The following is an 18,853-nucleotide window of genomic DNA, read 5'->3' on the forward strand; positions in this document are numbered from 1 at the left end:
AGCTGGGAGCGGGGGTACGGAAGCACAGAGCAGTGAGCGAGCACAGGCACCGCCCCCCCCCCCCCCAAGCAGGACTCTTAACGTTCGCGCAGAGTCCCACAGCCCTTATGTGCCACAGCCAGAGAGAAGGGGGCCTGGCTGCCCAGCCGGGCGCCTGGACTGAAGACCAGCTCTCCACCCTCTGTCCTGAAACCCACTCAGCCCTCAGCTAATCCCCTCCCTCCTTGTCTGAAACAGGCAACTCCAGGCTTCTTACAGAAGTGACTTCTGTGGGCACCCACCGAGGCTGAGTTCACAATAAGGATGGAAGGACAGAGCTGCCGGGCAGGGTGCAAGAATCACACATACCAGGTCTTTCAAAGCACATCATTTAAAGTTTTGGGCACCACAGGCCTGACAGGGATGATCTGGCTCCTGCAGTCCCACAGGTCTAACTGCAGCGCTTCAGCTCCATCTTGGCCACTGCCGCCCTGTGCACCTCATCAGGGCCGTCAGCAGAGCGCAGGGCTCGAGCCCTGGTGAAGAACTGAGCCAGCGGGTAGTCGCTGCTCGGCCCTGCTGCTCCGAAGGCCTGGCAGACACAGAGCGGGAGGGGAGGAAGCCCTGGGTGAGCCCTCGTCTCTGAGAGCCCCAGGAACAAGTGCCTGCTCCTAAGATCTCAGAACGGCTCATAACAGCCTCTTTCCCAAGCTTGTCCCCTGACACCTGTGTGATAACAATGTTCTGGAAGACTTCAGGTGGGGCCGCACTTGCCATCCCAGGGATGCCAGACTCCCAGGTCTGCTCTGCTAGGTGACTTCTGCCATCGGGAAATCCCTCTGTTGGGGCCAGGGATTGAGATTTCGGAAGGAGGCATCCCTGCGTGGTTAGGAGGCTGGGCCTGCTGAAAGAAGGACCTAGGTTCCCCAAATCTGAGCTCAGCTCCTTTCAAGCTGAGTGACCCTGGACAAGTCACTTCACTTTCCTCTGCTTCTGTTTCCACATATTCAAAATGAAGGTAGGAATAGAACCCCTCATAGAGTTGTTCTGAGGAGGAAAAGGAAAGTCATATGTGGTGAGTGTGCGACAAAGGGCGGCCATTAGTTTACAGGAGGTTGGGCAGCTGAAGGAGAGGGAGTTTTGCATCTGTTGTAAATGATTCAGACGAATCAGTGATCCATCATCTGTGCTCACCTGAATAGCATGATCAGTCACTCGGTAGGCCATGGACGGGGCCACCATTTTAATCATGGCAATACCCAAAGCTGCAGCCTGCAAGGAAGACGAGGTGTGGTTAGGAGGGCAGACCCGAGGGCTGAACACTTGGAAGAACGGTCAGTTTCACAGGGAGGAGTAGAAACAATAGCTCAGAACAGAGAGCTGAGGTCCCGCTGGACCACAGGCCTTGCCTGGTGTGTGGTCCCTGCCCAGCACTGACGGGGGTGGAGGGGGCAGCGGGGTGACTAGGAAGGGCCTCGGGATGTTGTGCGGTGTGAGTGGCTGTCTGGTCAAGGAAAGACTCAGGGCGTCTTCCCAGGTGACGGGCAGCGTCGCCAGCACACACACACAGGGCAGGGTAGTGAGTGGCTTGTGCCTCATTCAGGGTTACGGCCAGCTCTGTTTCCAAAGGGTAAGTGGAACAAGGCCAGCCAGGACTCTGGGGAATTGAGCGGCAATGATCTGCCTTCAGTCTGGGATTTTAATCAAAGCCCCCGAGAGCCCTCATACCCGGCACTAGAGTGCCAAGAAATAGGGAACTTGAGCCTGGGTCAACCCACTGCTACCGAGGCCTCTCGGCTAAGGGGTGGAGGCCCCATGGAGAGGTAGAGAAGGCAGGGGTCAGCATGGCATTGTACCTGGCTGTTAGAGGCCCTCAAAAAGAGCCATTTAAAGAATAATGTCACACTTGAAAATAAAGCTTCTCCTCTGGCTAACTCCATGGCTTACTCTTAGTTTGCTGGATGCCCGGAAGTCCGGGTGGGGCCGTAGCTCAGGCTGGGGCCCTGGGGCCCTGTCAGGTCCACTGTCTTGAACCAGAAGGTCACTGGGTCAGTAAGACAGAAAGTTCAGTCCTCTTTTATTGTAACTTTTCCATTTTTGAAAAGCTGCCCAAGTAGTCCCAAGGAGAGTTGAAGCAAACTTATTTATGTCAAGGAGCCAAGTGCTTTCTCCATGGTTTGCTGAGTGGGGAGGGAAGAGTCAGCATCTAGAGATTCCCGGGCCCGCGTCCCTCACTGCGACCTCAGGACCTCTGTGAGGCCCCTCGGCCCCCTACCTTATTTCCCGCCACGTCCATGACATGGGCAGCTTTCAGCACCAGCAGCCGGGCCTGCTCGATCTCCACTCGGGACTGGGCAATGTCTGCCTGGACCATGCCCTGCTCTACCAGGGGCTTCCCGAAGGCCATGCGGGACTTCACCTGTGGACACAGGAGACAGGACGGGAGGCACGGGGCTGTGCCCTGCAGAGGAGGTGGGTGGAAGCACACAGGAGAGGGCTGGAGGGGAAGGGGGGCAGAAGCGGGACCGTGCAGTTCGGGTGCCACTTTGCCAGCTCTCCAGCCACTGGAAACTCCCAGGGAGAAGAGCCAGAAGTAGACAGCGTTCGTGGGCACCGTGGAGCTAGTCAACGTGGTGGCTGCACAAATTACCTCCAGGAACCCCTTTACTCCAGCCATTCCGCTCCTTCTGGGCAGGCTCGGCTGCCAGGCAGGGACAGTGCCTGATCTGAGCTGCCTCTGGCCCAGGGCTACTCTGGGAACTAGGCAGTGACTGTGGGCACCTCACACAGGCAGGGGAGGGCGCCCTCTGCTGACAGCAGGGCCTGCTTCATGTCCTGGGGTGCCCTCAGGAGCAAAGTCTGGGTGCCAGACCCCCCTCTAGGGCAACTGTTATTGCAGTGGGGATTCTACAGTCTTTGAAAGTTACAAGCAATCAGAAAAACTTATAAGGGACCTATCCCCCACCCCCCCTTTTTTTTTAACTAAAAACAGTTAATGACACAAATAATATTACTCATGGCAGAAAATGTATCCATTTTCAGACAAAAAAAAAAAGAAAAAACATAAACACCTGGTATTCCATTATCTAGTCACACTTAATATTTGGTGGATACCTTTTTGTATGCATAAACATACATATGCAGTTTTTACAAAAATATGGAGTCATACTCTATAATGCTTTGTAGCCTGCCTTTTTTTTTTTTTCATTAAGAGCATCTCTCTATATATCAAGAAATAGATTTCTACAGCATCATTTTGGAATTTCACTGCATGCCCATAACCAGGATTATCTGACCAGGCCCCAGTTGTTAGCCTTATAGGTTGTTTCCAATGTATTATAGTCATGGCTGTGGTGAACCTCCTAGTATTAAATCTAATTACTCTCTTGAGACCAAGTCCTATGAGTGGAATGGCCACGTCAATACTATGGTACCTTCTAAGACTTCTGACACGTACAGTCAAACTGCTCTGCAGGATGGGACTGGAGACTATACCTGAGCTCTTAAGAAAGGAGCATTTTCTTTAAAAAAAAAAAAAAAACCCAAAAAACCCAAAAAACTAGTCAGTCTCAACTAAAAAGGTTGAATCTCAGGTTTGCTCAGTAAGCTATGTGCACCGGACCATCTCTGTTCTTTGGACAGTGTTTTATGAGATACTTTGGAGGCTCAGGGGTTTGCTTCGTCTTTGTGAAATTGATATCACCAATCTGAATTACCACTGCCAGCAACAGCTTTCTTTTGTGTGGGCTTGCAACCTTTGAGGGGGTCAAAGAAGAATAAAGTTTTGTATGTGCTTGGGGAGGAGGATGGCGCAGGGCTGAACGCTGGAACACTAGGTTCTCCCTGGTATCTGATTTTTAAAGATGACCTGGTAGCAGGAATGGTCATCAGTAGACCATGACCCTGTGGACCTTGGAACCTTGCCCACTGCTGCTACAGAGCCTGGCCTTTTCCTTCTGGTCACCTCGACAGAGTGAGGCCCATTCTGCTCTGAATTTGAAACTTTAGCAAAGTAGCAGATGCAAAGCAAAGACAGGGACATAGCTTCTTGTAAAGAATATCACCTTGCTTCACCTGCTAAGTCTGCTCTCAGAAAACAGTTAGGATTTGAAGTTTGATAGGAAAACAGATGGGTCGTTCTGGTACAGAGACAGTCGCAAAGGGAAGTACTCACTCGGGCCTTCATGAGCGCCAGCGCTCTCTCGGAGAACCCGATCAGCCGCATGCAGTGATGGATCCTGCCAGGACCCAGTCGGCCCTGGGCGATCTCGAAGCCCCTGCCAGGGCCCAGGACCATGTTCTCCTTGGGCACGCACACCTGCTCAAACAGGACTTCGCCGTGGCCACCTGAAAGACCCAAAGGGTACCCCTGAGCCATCTGCCTAACTTGTTTTCCTCAGATGTGTTTATCTCATCTGCTGGCAATGAGTTTATCTCATCTCCTGCCCTTTTGTAGCCTTCTAACTGGAACATGGTTGAACATGTTGAACAGGGAGGGAAGGAAGGAGTCTATTAAAGATGGGAAATAAATCACTGATTTATAATATCAAATGAATAGTCTGGCATTCCTTTTATAAAACATGACTCTAACTTCAGCTGAATCTCCTTAGCGGTATGTGACTCTAATAATGTAGTGATCCTACAGAAACACCCAAGGCAGAACGTGAACATCATCAGCAGAGGGAAAGAGCCCCTGTGAGAGGACTTCCAGGCCTGGAGGTCAGCTGTCCACCCTGGGGTCTAGAAGAGAAGGTCTGGAGGGCACTTCCTGCCTCCTGCTCTGTCCTCTGTGGCCTCCTTACCTCACAGAATCCGGCTTATCTTCTAAGCATGGAAGAGAAAAAAAATAAAGGGATAAATGCCTGTCTGAAATTTGCCTGCATGGTTGATACTCATGGATGGAATTGAAATGCAGGAGCACATGGCCTTCCAAATGTCATCATACCCTTACAGGTGTTACTTCCTGCAGTGGAAGTGCTGCCCAAAGCCCTTTCCCCAGGCCCAGACCCAGACCCACACAGAGAGGCGAGCTGCTCCTGGGGGGCCAACCTGGTGCGTCCTCCAGCCCATATACTGTCAGAGGCCGGATGATTTTTATCCCCGGGGTATCCATGGGAACCAAGAGCATGGACTGCTGCTGGTGGTGTGGGGCATGTGGGTCTGTTTTTCCCATAAACACGCAGAGTTGGCAGCGAGGATCCAGGGTGCCTGCCAGAAAAAGAGAGAGACCCCATCATCTGACGTGAGGGCCATCAGATCTCCTTACACACGCAGTCCTGGCCCAGGGAAGCTGAAGCCAGTGAAGAGAGAGGGCCCTTTAAGACTTCACATGATCAGATGAGGACGTGCAGGCCCTTGACCAGCAGTAGGAGCAATTGGTTTCTGTCCCAGTGAGGAAGGAATCCAACATCCTAAAAGCAGTTTTTTTTTTTAAAGCACCAAGTCAAGTTGAAAATATAGTTTGGAGACAAGAAGCTGAAAACTGCTACTTTATTACTGGCAGCCTGTTCTGCTTTGTTCCCACAGGCAGTGGAAACATGATGGCTTTGGACACAGGCTTCAGAATCAGGCCAGCCTTGAACTCTGGGCTCCCTACTTGCTAGTGGGGGGCAAGTACTTTAGGCAAGTGACTCAAGTCACTTCTCCGTCCTAGTTTCCTTCTCTGTAACGTGGGGATAATAACACGGACCTTCCGGGGAGGGGTGCGGACTCAGCACGTATGGAGAGCCCTGCAGAGTTAACGCCTGGTGAACAACAGGATTATGACCAGCCCTTCTGCTGAGGCACACCTGACCTCACAGCACGGAGAAGCCACCAAGGAAGTGACCTCCTGCCTTTCCAAAGGGAGATGCCCACAGCAGAACCAAGAGAGAGGGGAGTGAAGCAGAGGTTCCTGGAACTGTCACGTGGGGTCAACTGGTAACCCACGTAGAACCTCTGGTTCTCCCAGGGTTTGCTGCCTTTTCTGAGAACAGACACAGAATCTCCTTTGCATCAAATGGAAATGAAGCTAGTCCCTCCCACAGTTTCTCAGACAACAGCCGGGCAGAGAAGACATGCTTATCAATGCAGACCCACATAAGTGTAATTGAAAAATGAATTTCAGGCCAAATACCTGAGATCCACCACTTGTGACCATTTATGACATAGAAGCCATCCTCCTCTTGGATGGAAGATTCAATGTTGGTGGCATCTGAGGAGGCAACCTGAGCGACAGCACATTCTGATTAGAGCTGGTCCTGCAGTCCCTGATGGCAGAGCGCAGATGGGCTCGGGCGAGGGTCTGGGCTGATGAGAAGGGGTACCTGTGGGTGACCCAAGCAAGGTACCTGGGGCTCAGTCATAGCAAAACAGGAGCGGGCCTTTCCCTCCAGCAACGGAATCAGCCAGCGGGCCTTCTGCTCCTCGGTGCCATGTCGCACCAGAAGCTCCATGTTCCCTGTGTCTGGAGCAGAACAGTTAAAGATCTGGAAAGGAGAAAAAGCAGAAGGGTGACTTCCACATCCATATTCAAAACTTCAAACACCCCAGAAGCATGGACCTGGGCTCCTTCCAAGTCACAGGCCCTCTGACACCCTCGTGAAAGTCCTTCCTCTCCCCAAGGAAATGCAAAGACCCACGACATTCTGAATATAGCAGCTCAGAGCCCCTGAAGCTCAACCACGGAGCTCCTTGGGGGAGAGAAAGGAGACTGGAGCTGGTGGGCTGGGGCCCATGGAAGCCAGCCAGGCCGTGCTCACCTGGGCCCTAACTTCCCGAGTAGATGCCCACCCCAAGCTGCTTTCTTGCTGTGGCTCCAGCCACCTGCCCACAGTGTCCTCCCCCATAAGAAGTCTGAGTTTGCATCAGTGCTCCTGGGTCCAGTACAGCTGCAGGGAACCCCATCGGCCCAGGAGGGTGGCTGAACTCGTGTGGAAGACGAGGATTTCCTCCCACACTGAGAAGGACATTAAAGAAGGTACCTCGGGAGCGTACAGAGATGTGCCCATGACCTCACACAAATGTGCGTACTCTTCATTGGTCAGCCCTGCTCCGTATTTTTTCTCGGGATCAGTCTCCACGGGTAGAAAAAGGTTCCAAAGTCCTTCAGCCTTGGCTTTCTCCTATCACAGGAAAAAGAAGTCAGGGATCCACAGATGGTGATTTCATTTTATTTTGTCCCGCGGAAAATAACGAGGCCAGTCCAAACCATCGGGCTGGATACAAACCCTGCAGATCTGTGGGAGGAGAATATGAGGGCGCCTGGAGACAGCCCAGTCCTAACAGTGACCGTGGCAATCAGTTCACCTCCCCGGTACCCGCATCCCAGGCGCCCTACATACACCACCTCCATCACTGTTAGCATCACTACTGTCGCCACGACTCAGCTTAGAACTCACTCCCTGAGCACAAGAGAGTGAAGGGTCCTTTAGTGAGCCTGCGGGGAGCCAGCCTAGGACAGTTGGCGGCAGCCTCAGCTGCTTTGATGAGGTGCCTAAGGACATCCCCTGATCCAGCTTCCTTTATGAGGCACAGCTTTGTTCCTGGGAAAGTAACTCTGGGTTTCTGAACGTAGCTCCCAACATGGAAACTAGGAAGTCTAGCTTGGGGGTCGGGAGCCCAGGCCCTGAGTCACACTGCTTGTTTCAGACCCTGCCCCACCACAGCTGCTGGGAGACCTTGGGCAAGATACTGGAGAGCTCCACGTGGCAGTTTCCTCATCCGTGAAACGGGATGTCACCACCCTCACTATCAGTCACGGCTACTGAGTGAGCAGTAGGAGTGGACGGTGACTAACTGATGGGAAAGAGGAACCGCATGGGAAGGTTATCAGGAGCTCAGATTAGAGGAGGCTCAGAAATGGACAGTAGCCCAGGCAGCACAGCTTAGGACAGACACTCTGCACTCCTGCTGTGCAATGAGTGAGGCCAGCCGTTTTCTCTCTTGAAAACACCGTTTACTCTTTCAGTTGCAGGAAGGGCCAGCCCGGCTGGCCTAGCTGGCTCAACATGCCCACTTCCTGGCCGGGGGGGTTGGGTTGGCACCTGGACTGACAGCTCTGCCAGACTGTGTCCAAAGGTGGGGAGGGAGGCCCCCAAATGAAACTGGGGTGCTGCTACGCAAAGAAAGGGGAAGAGTCTCTAGGCAGCCAACCAGTGCCCACAACACCCACCTCACTGGGTAGCTGGGGAGATGAAATGAGGTAACACACAGAATATAAAGTGCCGGACTCAGAAGCTGGGGGCTGTACTAACTATTAGTGATGATGGATAGTCTTCGCACTGGGAGGTGACCAGCTGGCTGACTTTTCCATTACATTGGGCCTGGGCTCTAGGACATGTACTTCTAGAATCAGCACATACACTCATTGCTGTGTTAAGCCAATTAGCTCAGAGTGCAGCAACCAAGGAGAAAAGAAGGACAGATTAACTGGAACAAATGAATCAGGAAGGGAAGGGCAAAGTAGGAAGGGAAGCAAGGGAGTTCTGAGAGGAGGAAGAATAAGGGAATAAATATAATCATCTCCTTGTGGGAGGGGAAAAACCCACAGATTTGAGCCCAGAAGATCTGGATTGAGTCCAGGTGCTATTATTTCTAGCTGTGTCCCTGGACAAATTCAATTCCTTATCTTTAAATTGAGGTTCTTAATGCTTACCTCACAGGATTTGTGAGGTGCCGTGTAAAAGTCAAATACTTCTCATTTATGGGTAGTAATGACACTTTGGATAAAAGCCACGAGACATAATTTCACCACACTCCCCAAAAATGTTAGCTGTCCTTATGATTCCCATTTAGGTATGACCACAAGTAGAATGTACCCTAATCTAGGTTTTTCCTATGCATTCATTTTAGAGACTAGAGATGTTTGCGACACGAGTGTCTGCTTTTCCGATGCTTCTGTGCACTCCATAGGTACATCATACAGGCGAGGATTAAGTGTGCAGGCCAGTAGGTGGGGGATAGGGCATTTCACGCAGTAACAATGGGAGCACAGATCTGTAAGCACCTTTCTAATGAAAAGTTGGCAATATTTATTGAAACTCAAAATGGCCTCATTCTTAGACCAGTATTTTTACTTCAAATAAATGATGCTGTAGAAACAGTAAATGGACACAGAAGCATGTAAGAGCATTCAATGTACCTTCCCTGCACAGGATCCAAACCGCTTCTTTTTTTTTTTTTAACACTTTTTTGATGTGGACCATTCTTAAAGTCTTTATTGAATTTGTTACAATATTGCTTCTGGTGTTTTCTTTATGTTTTGGTTTTTGGTCAGGAGGCATGTTGGATCCTAGCTCCCTGACCAGGGATTGAACTCACACCCCCTGCATTGGAAGGCAAAGTCTTAACCATTGGACCACCAGGGAATCCCCCAACACCTTCTTATTCTGGGGTGCTCTCTCACTGTATAAATTTCGGTGGCATCAAGGCACGAGCATGGGACCTACACCTGACTGGCTGAAAATTCCCACCTCAATCCTGGAGTCCTGAGGAAGCATCCAGCAGAGACCTCCCGGTTGCTGCCCTAGTGACAGCCTTGGCCACGCTCCCTGCAGCCAGCCTTCCCTTGGCTTCTACTGTCTCCTTCAGGTGGCTCTTCAGCCTCCCTGTCCATGCTAGCAGCTAGCTGCTAACTCTGCTGCTTAAGTGACCCAGAGTGACCTAGACTGAGATCCCCACAGTGTCCTTCAGCCAGGGGCGGGGTAGACAAATTATGGTGCACCTGCAATGTGGTCCTCTCGGGGGTCCATCTCCAGGAGCTGATGTGGGAAGGTGATACATCATCAAATAACATAAGCAAGTCGGAGATTCAAATGTATAAAACAATTTCATTACAATAGGAATAATAATAATATATATTAATATGTTATAGGAGAACAGAGCTGGGAGGCTAATAAACCAAATTGTTGACATTGATTAGCTCAGAGGGCAGAGAATTTTAGAGAAACCAAATTGTTGACATTGATTAGCTCAGAGGGCAGAGAATTTTAGAGAAACCAAATTGTTGACATTGATTAGCTCAGAGGGCAGGGAATTTTAGAGAACTCTTTCTATGTCATGAACTCTTTCTATGTCATGAACTCTTTCTACTCTTGCCATGTTTGAGCTCTGGTTACTTTGCGATAGGTTTGTAACTAGGAAAAAAGAGATAATGCTATTTCTTTTTAAAGTAGGTGATGGTTGCATCACAGGCAGAATATGTGCTCCTGAAGACCTCAAATAACTTAAGAACTAACGCAAGCCAAGACTAATCCTGAAAAAGAACAGCAGGTATTTCCGTTATCAGCAAAAGTGGTGTCACTGTGTGTCAAGAGCATAAACACAGTTTATACTGGCCCTTTAACTTTGATGTTAGGGACTCTTTAAAGAGAGCCTTATTTAATTGATGCAATTTATATCATTTGTTTCAAATTCACGAGATTCAGATATGCATAAAATGAACCCACCTGCCTCAGAGTTATAAACCACAGACACGGCATTCCTCTGCCTGGCTGAGTATGAGGCCGAGACGCGGTCACAGAGAAAGAGCAATGAAGTGAAACGGAGTGATCTAGAGCTGGCTCTTTCTAATGATGGTGGAAAGCAGAGATCATTCAACTCGGCCCCCCCATCTCTTCACTGACTGCGAGGGAACAGATGTGGCCGGCGTACGAGCTGAGGTTGGGCCTTGCTAACGAGGTCTCCCCACATCTCGAAACACGGCTTTACCTTGAGATCTTCGACCAGTGGGGAAGGGGTCCACTTCTCGGCTGAGGTCTGGTGATGCTGCAGCTCTGGCTCAGCGGGGTACACATGCCGCTCCATAAACTGCTTCAGCCGTTGATACAGCTCCCTGACTGGTGGGGAAAGGCCTTCTGGAGAGAAGACCAGAACTCCCTTTGAGACATGAGCTGGGGAAGAGTCTGTCGAGGTGACATAACTCCTCATGCCTGGGGTCCTCGGCAGGGACTGTGGCCTGGCCCGTGTGTGGTGGGACCTTGTTAACGGTTTGGTGGCTGGCATCTCCTTGAAAACCCGGAACCCTTCTTTGACTGCAAAATCCCACGCCAGGTTAGACGTAAATTCAGTCAGCTTTCCAGTTTGTTCCCCAGTAGCCGAGCTTGCATGCCCTAAGCAGAGGCAAAGAAAACCAGTGAGTACCCCCCAAATAACCCTTAATAGTGATGCTAACATGTGACAGTATTGTTCCATCAGCCGCTACTACCACTTGCTGAGCACTTGACCTGCACCAGACTCAGCGCTAAGTGCTTGACATGCATTATTATAGCTAATTGAATTCCTGGAGCTACACAACTGTTTTAATCCCCACTTTACAGACAAGGATTCAGGTTTTAAGGAGGAGACATGCCCAAGCTTACATCAGTGGGCTGGGAGCAGAAGTTGGACTCAGTTGGCCTGCTCCCTGCTCTTTATCTCTTCTTTTCCTAAAGAAGCGAAATTAAATTGGGAATTCCCCAAATCACTTCTGCTGTCACCTTGGGCTATAGGAAGCCATGAAATTCATAATAATAGTCACAGGGGACTGGATTCATGGCTAGTTCCTGGGCACCATTTTGTCTAGATCAACACTGTCATCAGCGTCACAGAAGTCACTCTACTCATGCTCTGTTTTTTTCTTTGCTTAATACACATATCAAGACTTTTTTAAGAAAAGATTTTTGAAAAAATTTAAATTAAGATGTAGCGTACATACATCCTCTTTAGAAAGTGTACAGTTCCGTGAGCTTAGCCAGGCAACCACTGCCACCATCAAGGTCAGTACACATATTCCCATCATCCCCAAACTTCCATGGGGTCTCTCTGTAGTCAGACCTTTCCCCTTGCCCCTGGGGAACAACACTGATCTATGTTCCTGTAGTTTGTCTTTTCCAGAACGTCACATAAATACATATGTCATATTCTTTTCAGTGTGGCTTCTTTCACTCAGTATATCTGGGATCCATCTATGTGTCTCCTTATACTGTGAACATTGCCTTTTCATAGTGGGATTTTTCAGTCAGCTCACCTGGATTGTTTTTAGCATTTCCATGTTCTAAAGAGACTGTTTTCCTCATTTGCTTTGTATCAATAAATGGATCTTTGCCGAGGCCTATTTTACTTCTGGCTCCTGCCAATGGTCAAGGGCTAGTCCTCAAAAGAACCATTCTCATGCAGCTTTGGTTTTAAAGATATTACGCTATTCCTTACAAATTGGGAACCAGATCCATCTGCTACACAGCAGAGAATGCAGCCCACTGGACTTCAGCAAGTCTTTGCTTGGCACCTTCTGGGTACTGGGTATGGACCCAGGCCCTGGGGGGCCAGTTGGGAATCAGGTAACCCCCTTCCCTGAGTCACAGACTTACAGCGAGGGCCACTGAGCATGAGTGGGCTAGGCTACATTTTCCCCTCCTAACTCAGACTCAGGTCTCATCGAAGGGAAAGATATCCCCTCCTTAACATTCATTGTTATTCATAATGATTTTTTTCTATTGTTTTGTTTCCATTTCATTTATTTCTGCTCTCATCTTTATGATTTCTTTCCTTCTACTAACTTTGGGTTTTGTTTGTTCTTCTTTCTCTAGTTCCTTTAGGTGTAAGGTTAGATTATTTGACATTTTTCTTGTTTCTTGAGGTAGGATTTTATTGCTATAAAATTCCCTCTTAGAACTGCTTTTGCTGCATCCCACAGGATTTGGATTGTCATCTTTTCATTGTCATTTGTCTCTAGGTATTTTTTTATTTCCCCTTTGATTTCTTCAGTGATCTCTTGGTTATTTAGTAACATACTGTTCAGCCTCCATGTGTTTGTGTTTTCTATGTTTTTCCCCCTGTAATTGATTTTTAATCTCATAGCATTGTAGTCAGAAAAGGTGCTTGATATGATTTCAATTTTCTTAAATTTACCGAGGCTTGATTTGTGACCCAAGATGTGATCTATCCTGGAGAATGTTCCGTGTGCACTTGAGAAGAAAGTGTATTCTGCCACTTTTAGGTGGAATGTTCTATAAATATCAATTAAATCTATCTGGTCTTTGTGTCATTTAAAGCTTGTGTTTCCTTATTAATTTTCTGTCTGGATGATCTGTCCACTGGTGTAAGTGAGGTGTTAAAGTCCCCCACTATTATTGTGTTACTGTCGATTTCCTCTTTTATAGCTGTTAGCATTTGCCTTATGTATTAAGGTGCTCCTATGTTGGGTGCATATGTATTTATAATTGTTATATCTCCTTGGATTGATCCCTTGATCATTATGTAGTGTCCTTCCTTGTCTCTTGTAACATTCTTTATTTTAAAGTCTATTTTGTCTGATATGAGTATTGCTACTCCAGCTTTCTTTTCATTTCCATTTGCATGGAATATCTTTTTCCATTCCCTCACTTTCAGTCTGTATGTGTCCCTAGGTCTGAAGTGGGTCTCTTATAGACAGCATATATATTCGTCTTATTTTTGTATTCATTCAGTGAGCCTGTGTCTTTTAGTTGGAGCATTTAATCCATTCACATTTAAGGTAATTATCGATATGTATGTACCTATTACCATTCTCTTAATTGTTTTGGGTTTGTTTTTGTAGGTCCTTTTCTTCTCTTATGTTTCCCACTTAGAGAAGTTCCTTTAGCATTTGTTGTAGAGCTGGTTTGGTGGTGCTGAATTCTCTTAGCTTTTGTTTGTCTGTAAAGCTTTTGATTTCTCCATCGAATCTGAATGAGATCCTTGCCAGCTAGAGTAACCTTGGTTGTAGGTTCTTCCCTTTCATCACTTTAAATATATTGTGTCACTCCCTTCTGGCTTGTAGTTTCTGCTGAGAAATCAATGGTTAACCTAATGGGAGTTCCCTTGTATGTTATTTGTCATTTTTCTCTTGTTGCTTTTAATAATTTTTCTTTGTCTTTAATTTTTGTCAATTTGATTACTATGTGTCTTGGCGTGTTTCTCCTTGGGTTTATCCTGCCTGGGACTCTCTGTGCTTCCTGGACTTGGTGGCTATTTCCTTTCCCATGTTAGAAAGGTTTTGACTATAATCTCCTCAAATATTTTCTAGGGTCCTTTCTCTCTCTCTTCTCCTTCTGGGACCCCTATAATGTGAATGTTGGTGTTTAATGTTGTTCCAGAGGTCTCTTAGGCTGCCTTCATTTCTTTGCATTCTTTTTTCTTTATTCTGTTCCATGACAGTGAATTCCACCATTCCATCTTCCAGGTCACTTATCTGTTCTTCTGCCTCAGTTATTCTGCTATTGATCCCTTCTAGCGTATTGTTCATTTCAGTTATTATATTGTTCATCTCTGTTTGTTTGTTCTTTAATTCTTCTGGGTCTTTGTTGAACATTTCTCACATCTTCTTGCTCTTTGCCTCCATTCTTTTTCCAAGGTCCTGTATCATCTTCACTATCATTATTCTGAATTCTTTTTCTGGAAGGTTGCCTATCTCCACTTCATTTAGTTGTTTTTCTGGGGTTTTGTCTTATTCCTTCACCTGGTACATAGTCCTCTGCCTTTTCACTTTGTCTATTTTTCTGTGAATGTGGTTTTCGTTCCACAGGCTGCAGAATTATAGTTCTTCTTGCTTCTGCTGTCTGCCCTCTGGTGGATGAGGCTATCTAAGAGGCTTGTGCCAGCTTCCTGATAGGAGAGAGTGGTGGTGGGTAGAGCTGGGTGTTGCTCTAGTGGGCAGAGCTCAGTAAAACTTTAATCCTGTTGTCTGCTGATGGGTGGGGCTGAGTTCCTTCCCTGTTGGTTGTTTGGCCTGAGGTGACCCAGCACTGGCGCCTACAGGCACCTTGGTGGGGCTAAGGGCAGACTCGGGGAGGGCTCAGCCAAGGAGTATTTCCCAGAACTTCTGCTGCCAGTGTCCTTGTCCCCATGGTGAGCCACAGCCGCCCCCTGCCTCTGCAGGAGACCCTCCAACCCTAGCAGGTAGGTCTGGTTCAGTCTCCTGTGGGGTCACTGCTCCTTCCCCCTGGGTCCTGATGTGCACACTACTTTGTGTGTGCCCTCCAAGAGTGGAGTCTCTGTTTCCCTCAGTCCTGTCGAAGTCCTGCAATCAAATCCCGCTAGCCTTCAAAGTCTGACTCTCTAGGAATTCCTCCTTCCGTTGCCAGACCCCCAGGTTGGGAAGCCTGACGTGGGGCTCAGAAGCTTCACTCCAGTGGGTGGACTTCTGTGGTATAAGTGTTCTCCAGTTTGTGAGTCACCCACACAGCAGTTATGGGATTTGAATTTTTTGTGATTGCGCCCCTCCTACCATCTCACTTCAGCTTCTCCTTTGTCTTTGGATGTGGGGTATCTTTTTTGGTGAGTTCCAATGTCTTCCTATCGATGATTGTTCAGCAGTTAGTTGTGATTCCAGTGCTCTCACAAGAGGGAGTGAGCGCGTGTCCTTCTTCTCCACCACCTTGAACCAATCCTCGATTTTTTTTTCTAACAGAGGGTACAAAGTGTTTTCTTAATTTTCATTTCCTTAGTAGGATCTTGCTCTCAGAGTACTGCTTTGTCTCTTTGAAGGTCACTTGTATGAGCTTGGGTTGATTTAAAACTATCACTTCCGATATATTTTCCCAAATGTAATCCCAGCAGAAAAGACCATATCCATGACTGACGTCTTCCTAAACTGCAGCCACCAGCACTTTTTCCTTTCTAGAATTTCAGCAGCCATCTACAAGAAACCTAAACTTCAGTAACCACTTCTTAATGAAGCAAAGTGATACTTGGGGTCAGCTGGTACAGACAGTAAATCAGCCCCCAGGCTCTGGTCACTGTTGTCCCTCTGCCAACCTAAGGATGAGCCCAAATCTCCTGTGATGACATCACAGAGAGAATGCCTTTGAAACACATTGTTCTTCTCCAAAACCCCCTTTCCCAGGGTGATACCAAGTATCTCAACTGTTTAAAAAAAAAGACTTTAACAGCTAATTAAGAAGACAAATGCACAGGAATAATACTTGTGTTCAGAGAGTTGAGTTTTTTGTTTCCCTAATCAAATGATTTTATCCTATTCTTTAAAAAAACTGACTTCACTGTTTTTATGTAAGAAAACTAAGGCACTTCCTCAGAATGTCTGCTGGCTTTCCAGGTAGGAGGGAAGGGAGAGCACAATCAAGATCAGAGGAACAGAGGCCTGAAAGGACAGCACATCTGTTTTTCCATGTGGTGGCAAACACTGGCGTGTTTTGCCTCTGAGGCCAAGACAAGCTTGAGGCCAAGCCAGCGGCTCACAGGATCTTGGAAACTGTCAAAGGGCTTCCTGACAGGCAACTTGAGGACAACCTGGCGAAGTTTATTGATGTAGAGATTCTAGAATGAATAATTCTGTTTTAAAAACTGAGATATAATTGACATAATGGGCAAAATCTAACCAGCTATCCCCAGTCACTGGAGCAGAACCCAGTGAGAACTTGGCTGCCCACTAGAAAATGCCCACAGGCAATCAGGCCTACACATCACTGTTTGGACTTAGCAGCCATTCTGTTTAATTAAATGTTTCTGGTTACCTTTCACTGTAAAACCATAATAAAAATTGGGAAATACTGGCTTAGAGCTGAGACTCTCCAAAAGAAGAGAAAATACCATTTCCAGGGATTACTGCTTGAGATCACGGAGGGTTAAACTAGAAATTCTCTGGATGCTGATTCTTCTCTGGAAAAATCACAACCTTCTATTGCCACTAACACCTGGCACAGTACCTGGCCTAGGAGAGGCTCTTGTGAGTGAATGGATGATCAATTCCCCTATTGCAACTGCCTTTCTCAGAAGATTCTGGCACCCTGGCTGAGAGCGACATGCTGCCAGAAAGCCTCGGGTATTGATGACCACAAGCTAAGATGTCCCCATAGTACTAGCAAACCCACTGCTGGGCTTCTTTCTACGTGCCTTTTAAGTTTTCATCTTGGAAAATTTCAAAGACAAACAAAACTAGACAGAAGAATATAATGAACCTACAGGTTTCTACCACTCAGCTTCAACAATCGTCAAAGCACGGCCAATCCTATTTCACCCTCTGCCCTCCCCACCCCCACTGCCCTGGATTTTGCTAAAGTAAATCCCAAACACCACATCATTTTATTTATAAACATTTCATTTATGTCTAAAGACGAAGACTTAAAAACACCCACAACAATACCATTATCACACTTAAACAACAGTTAACTATGATGCCTTAATATCATCAACTCTCCAGTCAGAATTCATTTTTCACTGACTGTCTCAAATATTTTTTTTCAGAAAATTTCTTTTTTCAAACAGGGATCTGAATAAGGTCCAAATTACTATTTTTGGCTAATGTATCTTTTAAGTTCCGTTCAATCTATAGGTTCCCTTTTCAACATCTGTTCCCCTTTTTTATCTGCTGAAGAAACTAAATTGTTTGCTCTGTGAAGTTTCCCAGAATCTGGATTTTTGTGAATGGCTCTGCCTCAACGGTGCTGTTGAATGTGCTCCGCTGAACCCTCTGTTCTCTGTAAGTTGGTGGTTGGCACTCGAGGCTTGGTCAGATCCAGGTTTGACTTTTGAGGGCAGCATCAGGAGGTATGTAATGTCTGGCTGCCTCTCTCGATTTCAGCACCATTAATGCTTATTTTCCAGATGCATTCATGTAGTCGGGGTGGCAAATTGGTGACATGCTAATTCTATCATTGGGTCCAGGATGCTTCTCTAAAGAGAAACTTTCTCTCATCAATCATTTGGTTAGCCTGATACGTAATTTGTATAGGAAAGGCAGGATAAATGTTTGACTCTCTTCCCTTTATTTACCAATTTTCAGAGTAATGGGTTGCTTTCCTGCCAACCTCCAAAGTCACCAGTGAGACACTGTGTCTTTGTTTTAGTATCATTCTTTACTCATGGATTTAAATATATTTGATGTGTTTCATCCATTTCAGCTATCATCATACTGGTGCTCAAAGTTTCCTGTCATTAGCAAGTGGGAGCCTATTCAGGTTGACTCCTGAGACCTTTAGATATGACCCTCTTAATCTTCAACAACCTCCTTGCTCTCTGGTACGGCAAGATGTTCCAGGTTCATCTTGTGGATATTCTGCCCTAGACCTGAAATCAGCCACTTTCTCCAAGGAGTCTTGGTTCCTTTTGGTGAGAATGGAATTTATAGATTATAATGTGGGTAATTAGGGGTACTTAATGCTATTGGCTTAGTCACTACTTCTAGGTCTTTTGGGTAGATTCTAACTGCTTGCTTTCTACTTGCCTTCCTTCTACATAGGAAACAAACTTTAATCTGTCTTTCTACTTTCTTAAATAACTTAGGGTATAGATTATTTCCATTTCTACCCTGTAGAATTTAGAATTAAAACTAGTAACATTGTGCCATCCTCGCATATATATATGAACACTCCATAGGTAACATATGTATATATCAAACCATCAGTTCTAAGTAGCCATACTTAACTTTTCTTCTCAAAAGTTCAAACTTAAAAGATGCAGTCTAGAAAACACTGGTTAAATAAAGTATTTTACCATATGTATATATATATATATATATATATATATATATATATATATATATATATATATTTTTTTTTTTTTTTTTTTTTTTTTTTTTTTTTTTTTGCGGTACACGGGCCTCTCACCGCTGTGGCCTCTCCCGTTGCGGAGCACAGGCTCCGGACGCACAGGCTCAGCGGCCATGGCTCACGGGCCCAGCCGCTCCGTGGCACGTGGGATCTTCCCAGACCGGGGCACGAACCCGCGTCCCCCACATCGGCAGGCAGACTCCCAACCACTGCGCCACCAGGGAAGCCCGGAAAATAATTTTATATTCTTCTATATGGTTGAATTCTTATCATGTATGTTTTTACTCTAAAAATTTTTGTGCCTTATTTTAATAACTTAAAAAATTTTAAATATTGATATTTAAAAAAATATATATATATATGATATACACTTAATGACAAATGGTTGAATT

At 46.7% G+C, this 18,853-nt stretch overlaps 1 protein-coding gene across 6 annotated transcripts in view; it reads right to left on the reverse strand.

Annotated features, from left to right (window-relative positions):
* Positions 1–351: 351 nt before the first annotated feature.
* The window catches only part of ACAD10 (acyl-CoA dehydrogenase family member 10), a 49,203-nt gene continuing 30,701 nt past the window's right edge, over positions 352–18,853 (reverse strand). For 5 of the 6 annotated variants that reach the window (XM_032603599.1, XM_032603596.1, XM_032603597.1 and 2 more), the window contains 9 exons: positions 10,669–11,069; positions 6,942–7,082; positions 6,309–6,446; positions 6,095–6,185; positions 5,029–5,187; positions 4,154–4,326; positions 2,255–2,398; positions 1,174–1,251; positions 352–571 (listed from right to left, as the gene is read on the reverse strand). In XM_032603599.1, coding sequence (XP_032459490.1) covers positions 431–571; positions 1,174–1,251; positions 2,255–2,398; positions 4,154–4,326; positions 5,029–5,187; positions 6,095–6,185; positions 6,309–6,446; positions 6,942–7,082; positions 10,669–11,069 — 1,466 coding nt within the window. In that variant the 3' untranslated portion in view covers positions 352–430. Of the gene's footprint in view, positions 572–1,173; positions 1,252–2,254; positions 2,399–4,153; positions 4,327–4,996; positions 5,188–6,094; positions 6,186–6,308; positions 6,447–6,941; positions 7,083–10,668; positions 11,070–18,853 lie in introns of those variants that run through there. The other variant, XM_032603600.1, reaches the window with a different exon arrangement.

The sequence above is a fragment of the Phocoena sinus genome, chromosome 14, assembly GCF_008692025.1.
Source record: "Phocoena sinus isolate mPhoSin1 chromosome 14, mPhoSin1.pri, whole genome shotgun sequence".
NCBI lineage: Eukaryota > Metazoa > Chordata > Mammalia > Artiodactyla > Phocoenidae > Phocoena > Phocoena sinus.